This window comes from Hemitrygon akajei, chromosome 3 (assembly GCF_048418815.1).
Source record: "Hemitrygon akajei chromosome 3, sHemAka1.3, whole genome shotgun sequence".
Classification (NCBI taxonomy): domain Eukaryota; kingdom Metazoa; phylum Chordata; class Chondrichthyes; order Myliobatiformes; family Dasyatidae; genus Hemitrygon; species Hemitrygon akajei.
The window spans coordinates 154,646,533-154,671,053 of NC_133126.1; the positions used below are offsets into that span (position 1 = coordinate 154,646,533).

The 24,521-nt window shown below is 38.5% G+C and overlaps 1 protein-coding gene across 8 annotated transcripts in view; it reads left to right on the forward strand.

The window, feature by feature from the left end:
- Nucleotides 1-24,521, forward strand: part of LOC140725529 (uncharacterized) — a 467,652-nt gene that overhangs the window by 163,701 nt on the left and 279,430 nt on the right. For 7 of the 8 annotated variants that reach the window (XM_073041107.1, XM_073041104.1, XM_073041102.1 and 4 more), the window contains one exon: nt 9,954-10,077. The exons of the other annotated variant lie outside the window; for it this stretch is intronic. In XM_073041107.1, coding sequence (XP_072897208.1) covers nt 9,954-10,077 — 124 coding nt within the window. The remainder of the gene's footprint in view (nt 1-9,953; nt 10,078-24,521) is intronic. 8 annotated transcript variants of the gene reach the window in all.

Genomic DNA, 24,521 nt, shown 5'->3' on the forward strand with positions numbered 1-24,521 from the left:
TTTAATTCCCATTAAAATCAAATGTAATTCAGCAGAGTAGAATTTATGAACAATGAATGTTATTCATTTTAATGAGTGCAAATATGCTCTATCTCCCTTGCACTTTTACCCTTTTTTTTAATAATCTAGCATTGAATGAGAAAAGAAACATATTTCCCCTTAGAGTGCACGCAACATCATTAACCTGCTCACTGTTACCTTGGAAACTTCATTGTGCTACCCATGGTATTTTTATATTTTAAAACATTGACTTGGATTTTCCTGAGTCTGGCCTGATAACTTATGTTAAAGTACATTTTTTCATTATATTTTAGAACTTAGATTTGACCTCGTGTGTTAATGTATGAAAAAAAATTAAAAGGCCAAGTTTTACCTTTCCTCCTTTCAAAAGGTCAGTGATCACATTTAAATAAATATGTCATAGTTGATATACCAGCCAGTTTTCCCAGCACATCAGTACTCAACTGAATGGCCATATAGGGATCCAGATGAACCAACAGTAGACTTCAACTCAGAATTTGATAACTGAGTGCTGAGTCATGGACGACAGACAGCCAGTGGTTGTCAATAGAACTGCTGGCAACAGGTTCACTCATAAAATGTGAAACAACCTATTTTCTTCCTCCAAATGTTTAGCTTAGTGATTGCCTGGAAATAAAACTTATTTACATCTTCATTATAACTTCACATGTTCTGCAAAAACAGATGAGTTAGTATATTTGACTGGAAGAGGAATAATTTCAATGAGTTAAAAGGAGAATTTCTGCAGATAAACTGAAATCAGAGTATAATAAGGGTTCTAGTAATAAAGAATAGATCCAACTCTGTTTGCTATTGTTAAGTTGATACCATTGAGTCCATGTGGTTGTCAGTTTAAGTTCAAGGGAGACACATAAACACAAATATGAAGGAACAGTGCAGTGCAAAATAGAGCAAGTCTTGCATTGTCAGAAGTGTATTCTTTAATTAGACCAAGGCCTTGTCTTTCACCCAACACACACAAAATGCTGGTGGAACACAGCAGGCCAGGCAGCATCTATAAGGAGAAGCTGCCTGGCCTGCTGTTTTCCACCAGCATTTTGTGTGTGTTGTGCCTTGTCTTTCACTCTCATCTAGAAGTTAAAGATCCCATGACATTGTTTTAAAAATGAGGGAAATTATCTCCAGTTATCTATTTAAGCTCATGTTAGTTCAGAAGTACTTTATTGGCTGACTAGTGTATTGTGGTTCTCTTTAGAAACTAAAAGGTGTTTTATAAAAGCATGCCTTTCTTTTCAGTTTGTGCATATTTCCAAAAGTGGGAAAGCAAGCAAACCAAAACTCCTTCCATGAGCAAGCAAAAGGAATTGTCAAATTTTGTTATGAGTGGACGTAGTGCCCAAAGATTACACTCACTTTCAAAACCAAAAGCACAGAAATGGGCCCTTCAGTTCAACTTATCCATGCCATAAATTGTTTTGAAATTAAGCTTTTCACATCATGATCAACTATGTTTGGGTGGGGGTGAGGTGGTTGGAGGCAAGTCATTGCTGGCAAAATCTGGCCTAATGTTTCTATTAATTAAGGGCCATGATGTTTTGGTTTTCTCTTTTTTGTTATATTCCATCTCAGTCCTAACTTCTGACTTAAAAATGATGGGCAGGTACTGTGGAGTCAAAGCGTAGTCATATATTTATAGAATATTCAGGGTTTGCACCCACAGTCTGTGTATCTACTCTACTGCAGGTAATTTTCTGGCTGACTATGGGTGATATAGTGGGGGATTCAGCAATGAAAATGCTGTTGAATGTTAAGGGTGAGATTTTGATTTCACTCTTTCCTAATGGAGGTAGCCTTTGCACACAATGTCATACAATCGTTAGGAACTGTCCCAGCTTCTGACCTTGATGAATAGCTTGCTATATTGCAAATAAATACAGAATCTTAGGCAGATGATCAAAAGTTCAGAAAAGGCTGTCGAATGAGGAGAATAGAGAACAGTGAGACTATGAGGAAGTAGAATAAAGAAGATATGGATTTTGAAAAGCAAGCCACAACATTACCAAGAGCCAAAATAAACCAGTGACTAGAAGGCTGTTGTGGGAATGGAGCTAGAAATGAGTTATAGAATGAAGTTTTGTATTAGTCATGTTTATTGAAGTGACAAATTTTAACAGTTATAAACATTTCAAGGACAGCTGCTTGTGGCTTTTGAGTATGTGGAATGCCTGTGAGAATCTTAACTTAAAAAGATAATTGCATCAGAAATGGGAGACTTTCAACCAGTGGTTATGTGTAAAAAGGTAGCATTCAAGGTAAGTAGGAAGAACTGAAAAGCATATGATAAGTTTTGCTTGGGACACAAAATATTTTCAAATTTGTATTGCTAAAGGGCTACTGTTGATAGGAGATGGGATGATTTGAGATCATAATACCTTCTGAAAAAAGATTAAAGGAATCAAACATAAGTTTTAAGTCATTAAATTTAATCGCCAACAATGTGAGTAAAGAAATAAGCAGAGAGATTGTGTCGAAGGTCAAAGACCTGCAAGTTAGTTTGCATAACATCAAAAGTTTACCATGCTGTTGAAAATTCATTTAATCTGAATGTACAACTTAGTGCTTATTAGGAACTGAGCGATTCAGCAGGAATTTTGATAGCCTGAATGCTTTATTTCTGGCATAAAACAGCCCCAAACTGATGTACACAATAGCCAAGGTGTAAAATTAATCTACAGCCATGAACACCTTAGGAAAATAATGCAGAATAATTTGTTTTACTAGAATTCTGTGTGCATTATATATTAGTACTATTGTAATAAGTTAACTATATGATCCATAAATATAATATCCAATTTATACCTAACTAAGGCACTTCAACTATACCTCAATTACAGTATTTCATACTAAAGTCCATTGCTGATTTTCATTCTATTTTTCATATTGAATGCAATAAATCTTCAAGAACTGAACAAGGAAGTACTCTGAGATGTGAATTCCCAAAGCATATTTTCTCCTGTGATATATAATACATTAATTTGTACCAATACTTTGAATTATCAAACTGGTAGAACATGATTCCCCTTTTCAATATATATTTTGTCAGGTTTCTGGGAACTTATTTTCATCTGAAGTCTGGAAAGATCAATAGCATAATGATTGCGTATAAATTTTGAGCATCAAAGGGATAAGAAAAAAGCAGAGTAAACAATGTGAGCCCAAGAAAATGCTGCATCTACATTAATCTGTTCCTTTGAGCCTGAAATTTTAAATTTGAGAATATATAACCATAATTCATGCAGATCAAGCTCAGCATGTTTAACAGCCTACAGTAAGGAAACTTGAATTTTTAATATGATTTATATTGATACTATAAAAATGCATTGCGTCAATCTGAAAATACAGAGCCATTCTCAGTGAGGAAAATATTTTCTTAGTGTTGAAAAAATTGCAATTATATATACTGAAGTATAACTACAACTAAAATATGCTACACCTTAATTTCTATTTGCAGCTGGAGGATTTGCACATTTGAGAGATGTGGGCAGAGCCTAATTTTTGGAGGCAAACAATCAACTGCATGGAGGATTGGAGGAGACTCTAGATGATGATAGTCAACTAAATATACTGTTGATGCCACTTACATATACGTGGATTGCAGTAATGAATGACATAAAATTTACAATGTAGGATCTCTTATATTTTCCCTCTGTGCAACTATTTATGTGTGAGATCCTTTCAACCAGTATCCAGACAACAGCTCCCACTACATTTATATACAAGTAGAAAAAGAATCTAAAATCACATACTTAAACTGGGCAGCAACAGTAGCTTGTATTCACATGCTGTTTTTTAAAATGTTAAAATACCCCAAGGTGTTTATAGTGCTATATTTGACCTCAAGCCACATAAGGAGATATTTGAAAGTGACCGCTCATGCCACAGACACATATAAACTTGCAAATTCAGAGTAATAGTTGGGCACTTACCCCATTGAACTGCTTCCATGACCCTTTCAGGAAGTGGTACCCTTAATCAAGAAGGGCAGCAGAGATAAGCCAGATAATTACAGGTTTCTGGGCCTAACATCAGCGAGGATGTTTTGAAGGACAGGATTTATCAACAGTAGTCAGCATGGCCTTGTTAGGGTAAAATCCTGCCTGAGCAACCTGATTTAATTTTTAATGAGGTGGCACTGTGTGTAGGTGAGAAATGTGCATTTGATGTAGTTCAGGCCTTCTGTCAGGTGTAATTCGGGAGACTGGTACAACAGGTTAGAGCCCATGGAATCTGGAGCAAGTTTATCAAGTTAGTTCCAGAATTGCCTTGGAGGTACGGAGCTAAAGGTGATGGTACAGTTTTGTTCTTTGTGGTTTACGAGAATAATATTTTCCTTGTGACCAGTGATGTGCCTTTGAAATTGGTATTGGAGCAATTGTTATTAGACTAATAATTTTGATGTAACAATAAAAGGCATGATTAATAAGTTAGCAAATGAAACAAAAATTAGCGGTGGTATTGATGTTGGGGAGGGTCGTTTAGATGACTGGTTGATATGATTGGGTTGGTTAAGATTGGCAGAATAATGGCAGATGGAAATTGACAGCAAAAGTAATGGGATTTTCCCGTTCTGTGTGAGTGTGAGAAACAGTACCAGTACAGTTATCAGTTTATTGGAGTAAGAATTGAGGCAGGGATCCTGAGCAGAATTCAAATGAGGACTGTTCCGCTTATCACAGAAAAGGACCGGTGAGGCATGGGCTCATATGATTTCCCATAGCTGCATGTTGGTTTAGAGAAAGCAAATAAAGTTGACAGAAAAATCTTCAAAAATATCTTTTCGTCTACCAATTTCCACTGGTCCTGTCCCTCAAGTGATCTGTCTCTGGCTATTCACTTCCCTTTTCTGGATATCTGTTGCAATCTCAAGAGGGATTAGCAGCAAACAAGCCCCAAGTATCTCATCGTTATCTTTACTATACTTCACAACCTGGAGAGCTTTTGTAAGGTCTCCATTCCATTCCTAGTTCATTCACCTTTGTTATGTTTGCTCCAGTCATGAATTTCTCTATGTAGGTGCTTCTGTGATGTCTTCCTTTATCCTTAGTTAAAGCTTCTATGTTCAAAGACTCAAGAGTACATTTATTATCAAAGTATGTATGTTGTATACAACTGTTGAGATTAGTTTTCTTGTAAGCACCATGGAATCTATTCAAAGAAAACATCAAACACCCAACACATAAAAGAACACATCAAGCAAACAGCAAAAACAAGCAAATAGCAGAATATTAGACATCAAACCACTGAGTCCTTGAAACAGTCTAGGAATGTTCAATTTAGTTCAGTTCAGTTAATTTAGTGTTGTGTCATTCCTGGACTGCAGGCTGCAGAACCAGTCTGCCCCGAGGAAAATCGCACAAAATAGCAATAGAAAAGGACCAACTAGAAACTAGAAAGCCATATAACCTGAACTTCAGAGTTCTATAAAATGAGAACAATCCATAAACTGTGCCATTCAAACCTTGCCCAGGACCCAAGGCTCCTGCACCTTCCTCTGGCAGCATCAAGTGGGCAGGAGAGACCGGTCAAACGCAGGCACACTGCACTAAACACACGCTCATCTTCCGCTCGTCTCCTCAGTGATCTCAGCCTTGCTTGATGCTTTAATCTGTCAGTTTTGAGTATTGGATCTGATCTTGGTTTCACACTCTGCCATTACACCGCACATGCTGAGTAACTTTGAGTAATTTATGTTATGCTTGAAACTTTATCAACTTATTATTTAATTGTGGTGCAGCTTAGGAACATAATAGTGTAAACTTAGTGTTTGTATTTAATTAAACTATTTTTGTAACTTTTCAATTATATATTTATATCTAAGTCTTGCAGAATTCTTAGTGTCCCAGAGTGGAGTCAGTAGATAAACCAGGGAAGCAGAAGCATATAAAACTGAAGAGACTTATTACAAAATTTAATGTATGGGTCATAAATCAGGGATTTAACTTATTGACAAGTTCAGAAATCAGGTCAGATTGTTGAAAAGGCTACATTGAACTTAATTTGAAGTAGATGAATAGAAAATCAATGAGCTTTTTTAATCTTGCTAGGGCAAGCAGAAGTACAAATTGAAGGTGCTTCTTCACTATAAAATAAATGTGTTGTCATGCTTCCTGGAGTTTTCAAAGTTCAAAGTAAATTTATTATCAAAGTACAAATATGTCTCCTTGAGATTCACTTTCTTGTGGGCATTCACAGTAAATACAAGAAACACAATAGAATCAATGAAAGACTGCACCCAACAAAGATGGTCAACAAGCAATGTGCAAAAATAAACTAACCATGTCTTGCTGACATTGAGTTGGAGGTTGTTGCTGTCACCACCTTTGATTCCACCAACGACAATGGCGTCGTCTGCAAACTTAAATATTGCATTGGAGTTGTGGTTAACCTCGCAGTCATAAGCATAAAGTGAGTTGAGCAGGGGGCTAAGCACACAGCCTTGTGGTACACTTGTGCTGAGGAAGATTGTGGAGAAAATGTTAAGACCATAAGCCCATAAAACATAGGAGCAGAATTAGGCCAATCAGCCCATCGAGTCTGCTCCGCCATTCCCTTATGGCTGATCCCAGATCCCACTCAACCCCGTACACCTGCCTTCTTGCCATATCCTTTGATGCCCTGACCGACCAGGAAACTATCAACTTCTGTTTTAAATATACCCACAGACTTGGCCTCCACCGCTATCTGCGGCAGACCATTCCACAGATTCACTACTCTCTAGCTAAAAAAATTCCTCCTTACCTCTGTTCTAAAAGGTCATCCCTCAATTTTGAGGCCATGCCCTCTAGTTCTGAATACTCCTACCACAGGAAACATCCTCTCCACATCCACTCTATCTAGTCCTTTCAATATTTGGTAGGTTTTGATGAGATCTCACTGCATTCTTCTAAATTCCAGTGAGTACAGGCCAAAAGCTGCCAAATGCTCCTCATCTGTTAACCCTTCATTCCAAGAAACATCCTCGTGAACCTCTTCTGGACTCTCTCCAATGACAACACATCCTTTCTGAGATATGGGACCCAAATACTCCAATTGTGGCCTGGTTAGTATATTATAAAGCCTCAGCATTATCTCCTTGTTTTTATATTCTATTCCCAATTAATAAATGCCAAAATTGCATTTACCTTCTTTACCACTGACTCAACCTGTAAATTAACTTTTTCGGAGTCTCATGAGGACTCTCTGCACCGCTGATGTTTGAATTTTCTCCCATTCAGATAATACTCTTCACTATTGTTCCTTTTACCAAAATGCATTACCATACTTTCCCAACAATATTCCATCTGCCACTTTTTGCCCATTCTTCCAATTTGTCTGAATCCTTCTGCAATCCCATTGCTTCCTCAGCACTAGATACCTCTTAACTTATCTTTGTATCATGTTGTTGCCAATCCGAACTGACTGGGGTCTGCAAGTGAGGAAATTGAGGACCAGTTGTATAAGGAGGTACTGAGGCCCAGGACTTGAAGATTATTGATTAGTTTTGAGGAGATAATAGTTTTGAATGCTGAGCTGTAGTCAATGAAAATCATTCTGATGTAAGCATCTTTGCATTGCAGGATTGAGTGCAGAGCCAGTGAAGTGGCATCTGTTGTTGATCTGTCATGATGGTAGGCAAATTGGAGTGGATCCAAGTTGGTTCTCAGGCAGAAGTTGATATCTCTTGAAGATTAGCAAGCAGAATTTTACTTTTCAAAAATATGTGTTCAATTTGAATACATTTTGTTTTGAATATTTATGTGAATAGTGACTTTGTATTTACTACAATGCTACATTAAAATGGCTTAATGGCAGTATAAAACATTTCTTCATTTTGAAGCATCCTTTACATTGACCTGATATGTTTCAAATGAATTTTGTGTGGATCAAGTTTTTATTTAATTTCTTCTGTCTAAAACACTCAGTACTGTTAGAAAGATTGTTGCTGAAAAAGAAAATGATTGGTCTCTATTATGTGGTAAAATTATTATGAAAAATTAACAGTCTTGTAATGAAAAAGACTTATGTTCAAGTTATTCACAGGGTATATTGTCAAATGGCAACCTAAACCTAATCACTTTAATCTTTGAATAGCTGCTAGCTTTGAAAACTTTTATTTACCTATGGAATATAGACATTGCTTAAAAAATGAAAATACCCATCCTAAAATTCTCTTGTAAAAGTGATATTAAATGAGAAATAGTTTTTAGATCCAGTGATGATGTAAGGGCAGTAGCATATTTCTAAGTCAGGTTATTATGTGTTTTAAGGATTGTTCAGGTGGTAACACTTCCATACTTCTATTACCCAGATCTTCACATTTTAGAACTTGTGGATTTGACTGGTACTATCCAATTTGTTATGTTACTCTCTGTCATGAAAATATATTAATGTCTCATATTATTCTTCCTGCCTCTATTTCAGTCCATATGGGTTATGTGTTTCAGTATTTTAGTTTTGACAAAATGTACGAATTCAGAACAGTGGTTTAATCAAGTAAATTTCTATCAATTTTCAATTTTCCACATACAAATTACTCTTTATGTGTCTGTTTTTAATTAGTTGGTTAAATTATATGCTTACATTGCTAAAACTTGCTTTTAAAATATGCAGTTCTAAAACTCTCAGGTTTTTTTTCCACAATTGTAGTGCTTTAATTGCCAGCATGTTACCACCCTAAAACTTGTCATTTTATTTAAGAAGACTGGAGATTGTGTGCTGGAAAAGAATATTTGATGCCCTAATGGTCATCTATAATTCTATTTAGATAGACGATATGTAATGTTGCTGGCACAAAGTAATGTATTTAGAAAATGTGGCTGAATTTTATGACAGTTGGTATGTTCACAATGAAGTTAATGGATTGTTGATATCTATCTTGGCATTCTTACAGAAATATACAATTTTATAAGTAATGTGATTAAACAACTGCTTCTTAATAATTAACTTCATTTGCTTATATAAAAAGGTGATTTTATTTAATATTAATTTATCGTTGTGTTGCGCTTTGAGATGTGCAGAAAGCACCATTGAAGGTACAAGCTTTCTGTCTTTTATTTAATAGTCATCATATTTGAAATGAAGAGATCATTTTAAGTCAGCTTGAAGGCAATTAAATAGATTCAAAGCTACTACAATCCCAATAAATAACGCCAAGGCATTTTGAATTTTTAAAAAACTGTTGAAAATTGAAATCTGAATTTGGAAATCTGACTGAGTGCTGCCACAACATGAGCCTCTCACCATCCAGGCCATGCTCTCTTCTCGTTGCTGCCACCAGGAAGAATGTACAGGAGCCTTAGGAACTTCAGGATCCACGCCACCAGCTTCAGGAACAGTTAATACCCCTCAACCATCAGGCGCTTAAGCCAGAGGGGATAACTTTACTCAACTTCACTTACTATTTGTTGAATGATGTAAATGGTGTTGTTATATACAGTACTTTGTTGACATCTTAAGAGTTGAGCATATTGTGGCAGTAGGTGTAGTTGACAAAATAATTGCATTGAGAATGTCTATTTGACCTGCTTTAATTTATCCTTATACATTATAATATCAAGTGTTTGGTAGGTTTATTTAGAACTTTTGCCATGTGTTCAGTTTAAGACTGTTATGTGAAAATATCTAAAACCTGTATTCGGGTTTCATTTACTGATTTAAACATGTCTTCTTTCCAGTCGGGAAAAAACTAAATTTGCATGGTAATGTTTTGTAACTCAAAGGAAAACATTGATTACTAGATTATTTAAAACATAAATGTGGATGTTGATGCCATGGATCTGCAATGCCATATTGGAGGCAGGTTCTCTCATACATTTAGATGAGAATTTGAAATACTATACATAGAAGACTAGAGACTGTGAGCTGGAAAAGGTGATAACTATAGGTAATATGTAGCATTGTTCTAACATATATAAATGTTTTGTTCAATCCAGGCATATATATGTCATTCCATTCTTCACATGGATTTTGTCCTTTGGAATTATTTTGGCTCAAGTGATTATACAACCAATCACATCCATTTTGACCCTGGCAAAAGGAACTCTGTTAATCATCACAGTGAGTACAGTTTTCTGTTAGTTATTCCTGTTTGGTCTAATTGTACATAGTAGACAATTTAAAGCATTTGTGTCATTAAATGGACTTCCTCCATAGGTTTCCATGCATTGGAATCAAAACCAAATGAATCTCAGTCTTCACAATATTATTTTTTGCACTTACCCTCTAAATTTTGAAATGTATCTTCATAGAAGTGTTAATGATGTGGCATCTCATCCTACTTAATTTGCTCTACATATCAGTTTTACACATAAAATAGAAATTATTTTAAAATATGGTTATCATTGAAACATAGAAAATAGGTGCAGGAGTAGACCATTCGGCCCTTCAAGCCTGCACCACCATTCAGTATGATCATGGCTGATCATCCAATTCAAAACCCTGTACCTGCTTTCTCTCCATATCCCCTGATCCCTTTAGCCACAAGGGCCATATCTAACTTCCTCTTAAATATAGCCAATGAAGCAGCCTCAACTGTTTCCTGTGGCAGAGAATTCCACAGATTCACCACTCTCTGTGTGAAGAAGTTTTTCCTCATCTCAGTCCTAAAAGGCTTCCCCTTTATCCTTAAACTGTGACCCCTCATTCTGCACTTCCCCAACATCGGAAACAATCTTCCTGCATCTAGCCTGTCCAATCCCTTTAGAATTTTATTTGTTTCAATAAGATCCCCCCTCAATCTTCTAAATTCCAGTGAGTATAAGCCTAGTCGATCCAGTCTTTCTTCATATGAAAGTCCTGCCATCCCAGGAATCAATCTGGTGAACCTTCTTTGTACTCCCTCTATGGCAAGAATGTCTTTCCTCAGATTAGGGGACCAAAACTGCACACAATATTCTAGGTGCGGTCTCACCAAGGCCTTGTACAACTGCAGTAGAACCTCCCTGCTCCTGTACTCAAATCCTTTTGCTATGAATGCCAACATACCATTTGCCTTTTTCACCACCTGCTGTACCTGCATGCCCACCTTCAATGACTGGTGTACAATGACACCCAGGTCTCGTTGCATCTCCCCTTTTCCTAATCGGCCACCATTCAGATAATAATCTGTTTTCCTGTTCTTGCAACCAAAGTGGATAACCTCACATTTATCCACATTAAATTGCATCTGCCATGAATTTGCCCACTCACCTAACCTATCCAAGTTACCCTGCATCCTCCTAGCATCCTCCTCACAGCTAACACCGCCGCCCAGCTTTGTGTCATCCGCAAACTTGGAGATGCTGCATTTAATTCCCTCGTCTAAATCATTAATATATATTGTAAACAACTGGGGTCCCAGCACTGAGCCTTGCGGTACCCCACTAGTCACTGCCTGCCATTCTGAAAAGGTCCCGTTTACTCCCACTCTTTGCTTCCCGTCTGCCAACCAATTCTCTATCCACATCAATACCATACCCCCAATACCGTGTGCTTTAAGTTTGCACACTAATCTCTTGTGTGGGACCTTGTCAAAAGCCTTTTGAAAATCTAAATATACCACATCCACTGGCTCTCCCCTATCCACTCTACTAGTTACATCTTCAAAAAATTCTATAAGATTCGTCAGACCTGATTTTCCTTTCACAAATCCATGCTGACTTTGTCTGATGATTTCACCTCTTTCCAAATGTGCTGTTACATTAGCCACCCTCCAATCCTCAGGAACTAATCCAGAATCTAAGGAGTTTTGAAAAATTATCACTAATGCATCCACTATTTCTTGAGCTACTTCCTCAAGCACTCTGGGATGCAGACCGTCTGGCCCTGGGGATTTATCTGCCTTTAGTCCCTTCAATTTACCTAACACCACTTCCCTACTAACATGTATTTCCCTCAGTTCCTCCATCTCACTAGACCCTCGGTCCCTTACTATTTCCAGAAGATTATTTATGTCCTCCTCAGTGAAGACAGAACCAAAGTAGTTATTCAATTGGTCTGCCATGTCTTTATTCCCTATGATCAATTCACCTGTTTCTGACTGTAAGGGACCTACATTTGTCTTGACCAATCTTTTTATTTTCACGTATCTATAAAAGCTTTTACAGTCAGTTTTTATGTTCCCTGCCAGCTTTCTCTCATAATCTTTTTTCCCTTTCCTAATTAAGCCCTTTGTCCTCCTCTGCTGGTCTCTGAATTTCTCCCAGTCCTCAGGTGTGCCACTTTTTTTTGCTAATTTGTATGTTTCTTCTTTGGACTTGATACTATCCCTAATTTCCCTTGTCAGCCATGGGTGCACTACCTTCCCTGGTTTATTCTTTTGCCAAACTGGGATGAACAATTGTTGTAGTTCATCCATGCGATCTTTAAATGCTTGCCATTGCATATCCACCGTCAACCCTTTAAGTATCATTTGCCAGTCTATCTTAGCTAATTCACGTCTCATACCTTCAAAGTTACCCTTCTTTAAGTTCAGAACCTTTGTTCTGAATTAACTATGTCACTCTCCATCTTAATGAAAAATTCCACCATATTATGGTCACTCTTACCCAAGGGGCCTCGCACGACAAGATTGCTAACTAACCCTTCCTCTTTGCTCAATACCCAATCTAGAATGGCCTGCTCTCTAGCTGGTTCCTCGACATGTTGGTTCAGAAAACCATCCCGCATACATTCCAAGAAATCCTCTTCCTCAGCACCCTTACCAATTTGGTTCACCCAATCTATATGTAGATTGAAGTCACCCATTATAACTACTGTTCCTTTATTGCCCGCATTTCTAATTTCCTGTTTAATGCCATCCCTAACCTCACTTCTACTGTTAGGTAGCCTGTACACAACTCCCACCAGCGTTTTCTGCCCCTTAGTGTTATGCAGTTCTACCCCTATCGATTCCACATCCTCCAGGCTAATGTCCTTCCTTTCTATTGCGTTAATCTCCTCTCTAACCAGCAATGCTACCCCACCTCCTTTTCTTTCCTGTCTATCCCTCCTGAATATTGAATATCCCTGGATGTTGAGCTCCCATCCTTGGTCACCCTGGAGCCATGTCTCTGTGATCCCAGCTATATCATATTCATTAATAACTATCTGCATATTCAATTCATCCACCTTGTTACGAATGCTCCTCGCATTGACACACAAAGCCTTCAGGCTTGTTTTTACAACACTCTTAGCCCTTATACAATTTTGTTGAAAAGTGGCCCTTTGTGCTTTTTGTCCTGGATTTGCCTGCCTGCCACTTTTACTTTTCACCTTACTACTTTTTGCTTCTACCCTCATTTTACACCCTTCTGTCTCTCTGCACTTGTTCCCATCCCCCTGCCACATTAGTTTAAAGCCTCCTGAACAGCAGTAGAAAACGCTCCCCCTAGGGCATTGGTTCCAATCCAGCCCAGGTGCAGACTGTCCTGTTTATATTGGTCCCACCTCCCCCAGAACTGGTTCCAATGCCCCAGCAATTTGAATCCCTCCCCCTTGCACCATTTTTCAAGCCACGTATTCATCTGAAATATCCTCCTATTTCTACTCTGACTAGCACGTGGCACTGGTAATAATCCAGAGATTATTACCTTTGTGGTCCTACTTTTTAGTTTATCTCCTAACTCCCTAAATTCACCTTGTAGGACCTCATCCCGTTTTTTACCTATATCGTTGGTACCTATGTGCACCACGACCACTGGCTGTTCATCCTCCCACTCTAGAATGTCCTGCAGCCGCTCAGAGACATCCTTGACCCTTGCATCAGGGAGGCAACATACCATCCTGGAGTCTCGTTTGCAGCTGCAGAAACGCCTATCTATTCCCCTTACAATCGAATCCCCTATCACTATAGCTCTCCCACTCCTTTTCCTGCCCTCCTGTGCCGCAGAGCCACCCATGGTACAATGAACTCGGCTGCTGCTGCCTTCCCCTGATGAGACATCTCCCCCAACAGTATCCAAAATAGTATATCTGTTTAGGAGGGAGATTACCTCAGGGGACTCCTGCACTACCTGCCTACTGCTACGCTGTCTAGTGGTCACCCCTTCCCTTTCTGCCTGTGTAGCCTTTACCTGCGGTGTGGCCAACTCACTGAACGTGCTATTCACGACTTTCTCAGCATCGCGGATGCTCCAGTATGAATCCAATCGCAGCTCCAGGTGCTCAATGTGGTCTGCCAGAAGCTGCAATTGGACACACTTCCTGCACACATAGTCAACAGGGACACTGGAAGTATCCCTGATTTCCCACATGAAGGGTAGGTCAAATACTGTTTTATTTCATTTCTGTTAACTAGACACGTAAAAAGATATAATGAGTATTCCCTGATGACCCCTCGTATCTTGAGTAGAAAATCAATTGAAATCCATTTTTTTTTAAGCCAATGAAATGAAGATGTTAAACAACCATAAGGAGAGGTTAGACAAATGTGAATTGTTTTCTCTGGAGCAGAGGCTGAGAGATCTGATAGAAATTTGTAAGGCTATCAGATGTATAGGCTGAGTATACTGGCAGTATCTTTTCCCAGGGCTGAAATTCTCAAACCAGAAAGCATGCATTTAAGGTGAAAAGGGGTAAGATCAAAGGAGGGGTGCAGAGCAAGCATTTTAAAGAGAGAGTGCTGGGTATATTGATTGCATGCCTGGGGAGGTGGTGAAGGCAAATATTATAGGGGTGTTCAAGAGACTCTTACAGGGAATGGAAGGATATGGACACAGTGTAGGCAGAAGGGATTAGTTTGGTTGGGCATTTGATTATTGATTCAACTAGTTTAACACAACAATGTGGGCTGAAGAATCAGAATCAGGTTTATTATCACTGGCACGTGACGTGAAATTTGTTAACTTAGCAGCAGCAGCACAATGCAATACATATTCTAGCAGAGAAAAATATAATAAATAAAATAAAAATAATAATAAATAAACAGGTAAATCAATTACATGTATTGAATAGATTTTTAAAAACGTGCAAAAACAGAAATGCTGTATATTTTTTTAAAAATGAGGTAGTGTCCGAAGATTCAATGTCCATTTAGGAATCGAATGGCAGAGGGGAAGAAGCTGTTCCTGAATCACTGAGTGTGTGCCTTCAGGCATCTGTACCTCCTACCTGATGGTAACAGTGAGAAAAGGGCATGTCCTGGGTGCTGGAGATCCTTAATAATGGACACTGCCTTTCTTAGACACCACTCCCTAAAGATGTCCTGGGTACTAGACTAGATTTACAATCTTTTGCAGCTTCTTTTGGTCCTGTGCAGTAGCCCCTCCATACCAGACAGTGATGCAGCCTGTCAGAACACCCTCTACAGTATAACTACAGAGGTTTTGGAGTATATTTGTTGACAGACTCCTAATGAAGTATAGCTGCTGTCTTGCCTTCTTTATAACTGCATTAGTATGTTGGGACGAGGTTAGATCCTCAGCGATCTTGACACCCAGGAACTTGGAACTGCTCACTCTCTCCACTTTTTATTTATTTATTTATTTTTAAATTTTCTTTTGCTTTTTATATAAGGAAAAAAAAAGAGAACTCCAACTAACTTAAAAAATACCCATTAGGAATCAACACCCCGAGCAATACGTCTTACCATTATCTATATATATAAAGAAAAAGAATCATCAACCGCCAATTCATGTTTATATAGAATAAGATTGGAAGGAAACCATATAAAATAATTCAAATTAAATGATAATATTTGGCAAAAGAGCCCCATCTTCTCTCAAAATTGAATCAAGGATCAAAAGTTCTACTTCTAATTTTTTCCAAACTGAGACATAACATTACTTGAGAAAACCATTCAATTAATGTAGGGACAGAGGTATCTTTCCATTTTAATAAAATAGCCCTTCTTGCCAATAATGTAACAAATGCAATTATATGTTGATCTGAAGATGAAATACCCTGAATATGATGTGGAACTATTCCAAATAGAACAGTCAAGCTCTTAGGTTGTAAATTAATTTTCAGAGCTTTAGAAATTGTAGAAAATAAAGATTTCCAAAAAGATTTTAATGAAGGACATGACCAGAACATATGTGACAAAGTAGCTACTTCAGTTTTACACCTATCACAGTAATTGTCTATGCTAGGAAATATTTTGGATAGTCTCTCCTTTGTTAAATAATAACGGTGAACAATTTTAAATTGAATTAAACAGTGAATGGCACATATCAAAGAAGAATTTACCTTTTCCAAAACTCACAACCAATCTTCATTAACAAAGGTCATATTAAGTTCTCTCTCCCAAACCTGTTTAATCTTTAGTGAGAGGTTCTTTTTTGTAGTAAAAATAAATTATAAATTCTACCAATGGAACCTCTGGTACAGGCCTGGGTCGTCAGATTTGAATGCCATAGATCTTGCCTTCAGCAGACAACGTACCTCCTGGTTCTTCCATGGCTGTTGGTTTGGGAATGTACAGTAAGTCTTTGTGGACACACACTCATCCACACAGGTTTTAATGAAGTCGGTAACAACTACAGCATACTCATCCCGATTCGAAGATGAATCCCTGAATACAGTCCAGTCCACCGATTCAAAGCAGTCCTGTAAGTGCTCCTGTGCTTTCCTTGTCCAAACCTTCGTGGTCCTCACTACTGGTGCTGCAGTCTTCAGTCTCTGCCTGTACTCAGGGAGTAGAAGTACAGCCAGGTGATCAGACTTCCCAAAGTGAGGGTGTGGAATAGGATGGTAAGCATTCTTGATGGTGGTGTAGCAATGATCCAGTGTGTTTTTTCCTCTGGTATTGTTGATGGTAGTTGCTTAGTGATTTTTTCAAACTGACCTAGTTAAAATCTCCCAAAACAATAGTGAAGGCGTTAGTATGTGCTGTTTCATACATGTTGATCCCACTGCTCAGATAATCTAAAGCCTGCTTGACATTGGCCTGAGGTGGAATGTAAACTGCTACCAAAATGATCCCAGAAATCTCCCATGGTAGGGAAAAAGGACAGCACTTTACTGCCAGATATTCCAGGTCTAGTGAGCAGAATTGGGACAGCACTGATATATTTGTGTACCAAGAAGAGTTGATCATGAGGCACACTCCTTCACCTCTGCTTTTGAGAGACTCTATAGATATATCCTGATGTGTATAGTAAACTCGTTGATCTAGATTGCTGCATCTGGTACAGAAGGGGTTAACCAGGATTCCATGAAACAAAGGACACATGCGGTCCTAATGTCCCTCTGACTCAGCACCCTATCTCTGAGGTCATCGATTTTGTTCGTCAGAGACTGCACATTCGCCAGCAAGATCGTCGGTATTGGGAATTTAAAACTTCGTTTCCTTAAACGCACTTGTAACCCCGATCTGCATCTGTGCTTCCTCTGAGGTGTCCTCTGTGTGCGCTTCCGACTACAATTGGTGGTGTTTCCATCAGTTTTAAGCAGCGATCATTCGTTTAAACACATTAGGACATCTTTGTTGCCTGTACTGACCTTGGAAGCAGTTGTGTTTTCTAGCTGTATCAGGCTGAAACGGGAATATTTAATCGTATCCATTGAGAGTACTGCTGCTACTTGATTCGTGCTCTGGCGCCCTAAACCTATGCTGTTCTGGTCTATGTTCTGTGTTCAAACTGCTTACTCACTTTTGCTTATTTCATAGTTACACAAATCCTCAGTTTACCCAACTGTGTTCATTTCATCAACCTGCCCTCAGCGTGTCTTTCTTTCTTTTTAAATCTTTTTATTAATTTTCAAACAAAACATAAGAAGAAAAACAGCAAATACAGAGAGCTTGAGAGTACATAATTAATAAGGCTGGAATGCAAAAACAAACAGTTAATAACACAGATATAATAACCTCCCAAACTCATACTGTATTACAAAAAGTGGAAAAAAGACAAAAAAAAACAGCTAACTTAACCGACATGGGCTATTGTATCATATCAGGTATACACAGTAGTGTCAATAACTCCGCACCTCCATCCAAATAACTAAAGGGGGAAAAGGGTTCAGGAAAGGTCAGTTAAGCTCATATGAAAATATTGAATAAATGGTCTCCAGGTTTCTTCGAATTTGACCGAAGGGTCAAAAAATGACACTTCTGATTTTTTCTAAACACAAACAAGATATAGTTTGGGAAAACCATTGAAATGTAGTTGGGGGATTAATTTCTTTCCAGTTCAGTAGAATGGATCTTCTAGCCATTAGTGTGACAAATGCAATCATCTGCAGAGCTGAGGGGGATAAATAACTGTTACCCACCATTGGTAAGCCAAAAATTGCAGTAATAGGATGAGGTTGCAAGTTAATACTCAAAACTGTTGAAATGATACCAAAAATATCTTTCCAGTATTTTTGTAAGCAAGGGCAAGACCAAAACATGTGGGTCAAAGAGGCTACTTCAGAATGACATCTATCACAGATTGGATTAACGTGAGAATAAAATCGAGCAAGTTTGTCCTTAGGCATATGTCCCCGATGTACCACCTTGAATTGTATTGGGGCATGTTTGGCACAAATAGAAGAGGAGTTAACTAACTGTAAAATTTTCTCCCATTGCTCTGTAGGTAAGGGACATTGAAATTCTTTTTACCATTCATTCTTAATTTTATCTGACATCCCTGGCTGTATTTTCATGATCATATTATAAATGATGGCTATTAAATCCTTCTGATAGGGATTTAAACCTAGAATTTTTTCCGTAATGTCAATTGGGCATGAATTTGGAAAGGACTGTAACATATTATTCAAAAAGTTTCTAATTTATAAATATCTAAACAAAATGGGCTCTAGGCAAATTATATTTATTAGACAACTGTTCAAAGGACATGAAGCAATTATCTAAAAATAAGCAGTGTGTCTTGATATGAACACCAAAGGTTACACACAGCCAATACTACTATTTTCTTTCCTTTGGAAATATAAATCATGTGCAGTGTAGTGATTAAAAATGCAATAAAACTATTGAAAAGTGTTTGACAGAAATGGAACATTTTTTTCCATTGCAGACTGCTGTGCTAAGATGGTGCATGATCCCAAAAAAAGATGCAAGTGATTGTCTTAGGCGGTTTTATTGTGATCACAAGACTCCGTCAGACATTGAGAACATAGAATACGGCAAGCCTGGTTCACTGATTCATTGGAGAGATTGATGGTGAGGGAGCTATGTTGCCTCATTTGTTGCACTGACAAGATCCACATGCCTTAGATCAGGGGTGTCAAACTCATTTTAGGTCACGGGCCGGATTGAGCAAAATGCAGCTTCATGCGGGCCGGATCAGTCGTACGCGTGCGAACGCAGCTTTCGTTGCCTCTGTTTTTTCAGCCTGCTCTCATGTGTCTCAGTCTCTGCTATAACTACAAAGTGTTTCACTTTACAAATTCCGTTTCTTATGAAGAAGACTGCCGAATAAACACTAAAACCCCTGAAAACCTGGTACCTGAATAAACTCAGCATTAGCCATATCATACGCCATAGGCGCTTCGATTACTGGGGCCAGCTTTAATAGTAATTAGATATTATCTCGCGGGCCAAAGATAATTCCACCGCGGGCCGGATTTGGCCCGCGGGCCTTGAGTTTGACATATATGCCTTAGATGCTGGATCTGGCTGTGTGCCACTGAATTCTGTCCTGAATTGGGGGCTGACCCCTACATTGCTCTGTTAGTCAGTGGAATATCAAGCTGGACCAGGACAACTTGAGGAGTTGGGCTATATATTTTTCACATGGTGACTATGTGTTTTTCTGAAATCATAACCACATGTGCTATTTGTGTGATGTGCTATGTGAAATGTGCTGGGTGCTGTTGGTAATGTGTTTTGCATTTTGGTCCCAGAGGAACACTGTTTTGTTTGGCTATGTCATGACTTGATCTTGAAACTTCTTTATGCTTCCTGGTGAATATAATAGGGTTTGCAATCTGCTAATCTCTATTAACACTTCACCATAACTTCCCCGTGGAAGTAGGCTGCTCTAATATAAAATATATGTAATCAAAGTGTCCAGGACATTGTGAAGCAGCTAACTCTCTCCATGGCATATCATAGCACTGCATCATTGTCAGGCATGACTAATCCCTAATGTTATAGCAAGTTGCTAAATACTGGCGTACAGATTCAAGTGAAGGACCTAAGCCAAATAGGCAACACAGAAGGTTTCAACTTCAGTTGTCATTACTTATCTCTGTTGTCTCCCAAATTTAGGTGTGAAATGCATGCTAGTGAACCTCTTCATTACTATAATAGACCTGTCCAACCCTTGTGCTTTGTTTTCCTGAAAGCTCATTTATTTGCATTAAAATTACAGGATAACTGGATTATCTGACTGCCCTTCAGGTTTTGGCACGAGTGCCAAGCAAAGAGCATAGGGTCACCAGAGAGAAACGTGTACCATCTGCTGTTGGGATACTGTGGCTATCATCCATCAAAAAAATGGCATGTTCAGAGACACTGAAAGCAACTTGGTCGAAAACTTGGCTTTATTTCCTTGCTGCTGACCTGACCTAATTGGACAACAAGAGAAATTACTTATTTTTGATTGCCCTGACTTGCTAGAATGATGAAATAACTAAGAGTAGTAATTGGTCTTGTGCCCAAAGCAGGCAGCGAGTCAGCAGAATTATTCTTTGAACATTTGCCACACCAGCCTGATTCAAACTATCACTTCCCACCAAATGAAAAGAAATGTAAAAAAGAAAAATACTTACTGAGAGATCCCTGCTTCCCGAAAGACTGTTTGTTAAAGCCTTTATAACTAGCCAAAGGAGGCACTGGAAACATGCCTAAGAAAATAACAAAAGTAAAATTACTTTTCTATAACCATTCCTTCTGTACCACACTCCCAACATTGAGCATGTAATTTCATACATATCTATGAATATTTAAGACTCAAATTTAAGGTCAGAACTCTGAGGAAATGATTAAGGTAATATAACACCTCATAATTTAGAAATAATTCAAGTCTGCAAAATGCCTAGAATCAAATTCTAAACAGCATACTAATTAATGTCAAGTTGAGCTGTATCATTAGACTGGCCATTTTTTTCCCATTGCAAATTGGGATCTACCTTGTGTGTTGAGAATTGCACAGCCTCAAATTGTGCGCCAGTCTGGTGGCATTCAAGGTGTTCATGTTTAGATATGCTGTGACAGGGGCCTAGTAGGTGTTTATCATGGAAGTGTATTTATCTAATTGCATTGCTGTCAGATGCAACAATGCTTCTCTTGGCTCCCACCTGGCCACCTACTTTCACATTGCTTCCTTCACTATCCCCTTTCTTCCTGAGGCCCCATTGGTGGGGGTCCTTTGTGTATTCTATAAGCAGTATTTAAAGAGTGGGACCACCAACATAAAATACTAAATGTGCTCCCCTGGCTGCCAATAAAATATCTACAGATCACGTCTTATTTACATGAGTTCTGAGGCTCAATATCTGATCTACAGTGATTACCTGTTCCTATCATGTCTTTTGCAAGTCTACTGAAAATGAATTAGCTTTTCATAAATCTCAAAAAGTCTATGGTGGCAAGAAAGAACATATTAGGGAGGAGGAAGTAGATTACATCAACATATAGTTAAAAGCCTGCTACAGTGAAGAAAACTTCATGTTTTTAACAGCACTGGAACAATGCAGATGAAGATGGCCTCTCAAGTCTGCTAATCCTGATGTGACTGATCACTGTTCTACAGACATGGTTGCCAATTCGATTGCATGGCTGACAATTACAATGTATGAAAACAGCCTGCTGCTCAGTCTTCTATGAATATTATTGCTGAGATTTACTCCAGCACCATGGTTTCTCTTTCTTTGATAATGTCAACATTACAATAAGATTGAATAAGAAGCTAGCAGAGTACCTTAAAAACTCAGTAAAATACTTGGGTATCTCTCCACTGCCTACAATAGACTTGTTTGATACTTTACCCTCCACCAGATCCTCACTTTTAATCACCAGTTCTTCGCATTTCTCATGGTCCAGTAAGGTTCAGAAGATTGCCCATGCAGATCACAGAACACACCAACTCCAACACTGGCAGCCACAGACATCCCCAGACCATGATCCCTGTTGGTGACATCAATACCATCAGATGCCTCCAGAATAAGAATTGCTCTGAATCCATCCCCAACCCTGATGGCTTGATAGGAGTACTATGCAGACACAACAGAAATGTTCCCATGCAGGTCTGGCAAAGAGCTTTAAAAAGCAGGAACTTTTTCGACGGGAGTCATTGCTTGGAGTAGAGCTTTTGAAAACCTAGTCTCTATAAAAGAGAGTTACTGCCTAGCGGAGCCGTCATCGTGGGAGCAATCATCGTTGGAGTAGTCTGAGGCAGAGTAGTAAGGTTTTAGCTTAACAGAGCTTTGGCAAAAACAAGTGGGGGCAAGGTAAGCAGGTGAGTTCATTCCTTATTTCTTACTTAACTCTTGAGCGAATAGGGGGTATGTCTACAGAGCTAGTGTTCTGGCATTGAGTCTGGCCCTGTGGCTCTGAAGGTAAGCAGCTGAAGTGGATGGCAGCAGTAATAGAGGATTCTGTAGTCAGCGGGACAGAAAGGCAATTCTGTAGACACAAAAAGGAAACACAGATGGTAGTTTGCCTCCCAGGTGCTAGGGTCCGCGATGTTTCTGGACACGTCCACAATATCCTGAAAAGGGAAGCTGAGCAGCCAGAGGTTGTGGTAAATATTAGTATCATTGACATAGGTAGGAAAAGAGAGGAGATCCTGAAAAAAGAATATAGAGAGTTAGGAAGGAAGCTGAGAAGCAGGACCTCAGAGGTAGTAATCTTGGGATTGCTACCTGTGTCACACAACAGTGAGGATAGGGATAGAATGAGGTGACAGATAAATACATGGCTGAAGAATTGGAGCAGTGGGCAGGGATTTTTGGATAATTGGGATCTCTTAGAACCATACACCACTACAGCACAGTACAGGCCCTTCAGCCCTCCATGTTGTGCCGACCCATATAATCCTTTAAAAAAAGTACTAAACCAGGGGGGACGTCACGTGATGACATAGGAGCGAGACGCTGGAACCCAGCTCTCCCGTAAAAAAATCAATAAATTAATGTTTAAGTGAAGAAAAGTTAGTCAATACTTTCTAAAAGTTACTTATAAACTACTCCGGATTGTTTCAAGTTATGCCTCACAAACAGAAGATGAAGAAAACTACTACCGTGAAGACAACGCAAGTTGGAACAGAATCAAGGCCCACTTCTGCCAAAGAACCGTGGGCTCAGGTACATTTCACCTCCAGCGATACAGAACAGGAAACTGCGGCAACATCGATCAATCCTAAAGAAAAAGACCAACGAGAACTGCGCAAACGTGAAGGAAGGAGCAGGCGCAAACGAGAGCAACCAGAACTACAAATCCTAGTTACGACTGAAACCGAAAGTGAAAGTGATTCTGAGGGAGAGTCAGATTCTCTGGAAAAATCAGACGAAGATGGAGGTAAAAGTTTTTCTGGAAATATAGAAAAGACTTTGATGCAAATAATGCGTAAATTAGGCGCATTAAAAGTAATCAAAAGAAAAATGACAAATATGGAGATTATGTTTGATAAAATGACAAAAAGACAGGAAAAAATGGAAAAGAGAATTATAGATTTGGAAACTACAACGGAAGACATGATTGAAAGAATGAATAAAATGGAAGATGATACTACTGCCTGGACATCAGAAAGAAAACAATTTATGGAAAAAATTGATAAGCTTGAAAATTTTAGTAGACTTTTATTTTAAAATTTTAATATTAAAATTGTTGGACTTAAAGAAGATATTGAAGGAGAAGATCCAATAAATTTTTTTCAAAAATGGATCCCTGAAAAATTGGAAATGGAAGGAGAAACTCTAATTGAGATTGAAAGGGCTCATAGAGCCTTAAGGTCAAGACCTCAAGCTGATCAAAATCCATGATCAATTTTGATAAAATGCTTAAAATACCAAGATAAAGAAAAGATCCTGAAGGCGGCTGCCCAAAGTGCCAAAAAGAGAAACGGGCCATTGATGATAGCAGGGAAGGCAGTTCTTTTCTATCCTGATATAAGTTATAACCTTTTGAAGAGAAAGAAGGAATTTAACCCAGCGAAAAAAGTCTTATGGGAAAAGGGTTATAAATTTATAATGCGTCACCCAGCAACACTGATAATTTTTTTGGAGGAGGGAAAAAGAAGATTTTTTACCGATTATCGAGAAGCAGAGGAGTTCACACAAAAACTTCCATTTATTCACTAATTACACATAGAGACTTCCAAGCGTAATGGATTAAAGATGAAGATAGAGACAGTGAATGGAAGTGATGGACATTTAAGGATGATACAGGGGAGAAAAGCAAAATTTCAGAAATACTAATTGAGAATAGTATTTTTTTCTTCTTATATATATACTTTTTTATGTTGCGGGGGGGCTGGGGAGCTTTGGATTGGTTACTGCGGGATTCATGTGTGTAATCAAGGCGATCGCCATGACCCATACAACAGAGGGGGGTAATGTTGTGGGTTTTTTTTCACAACATTAGTAGGGGAGTATTTTGTTTTTTTCTTTATACTCTATTTTTCTTCTATCTTTCTGCCTGGATGATCGGTGGGGAC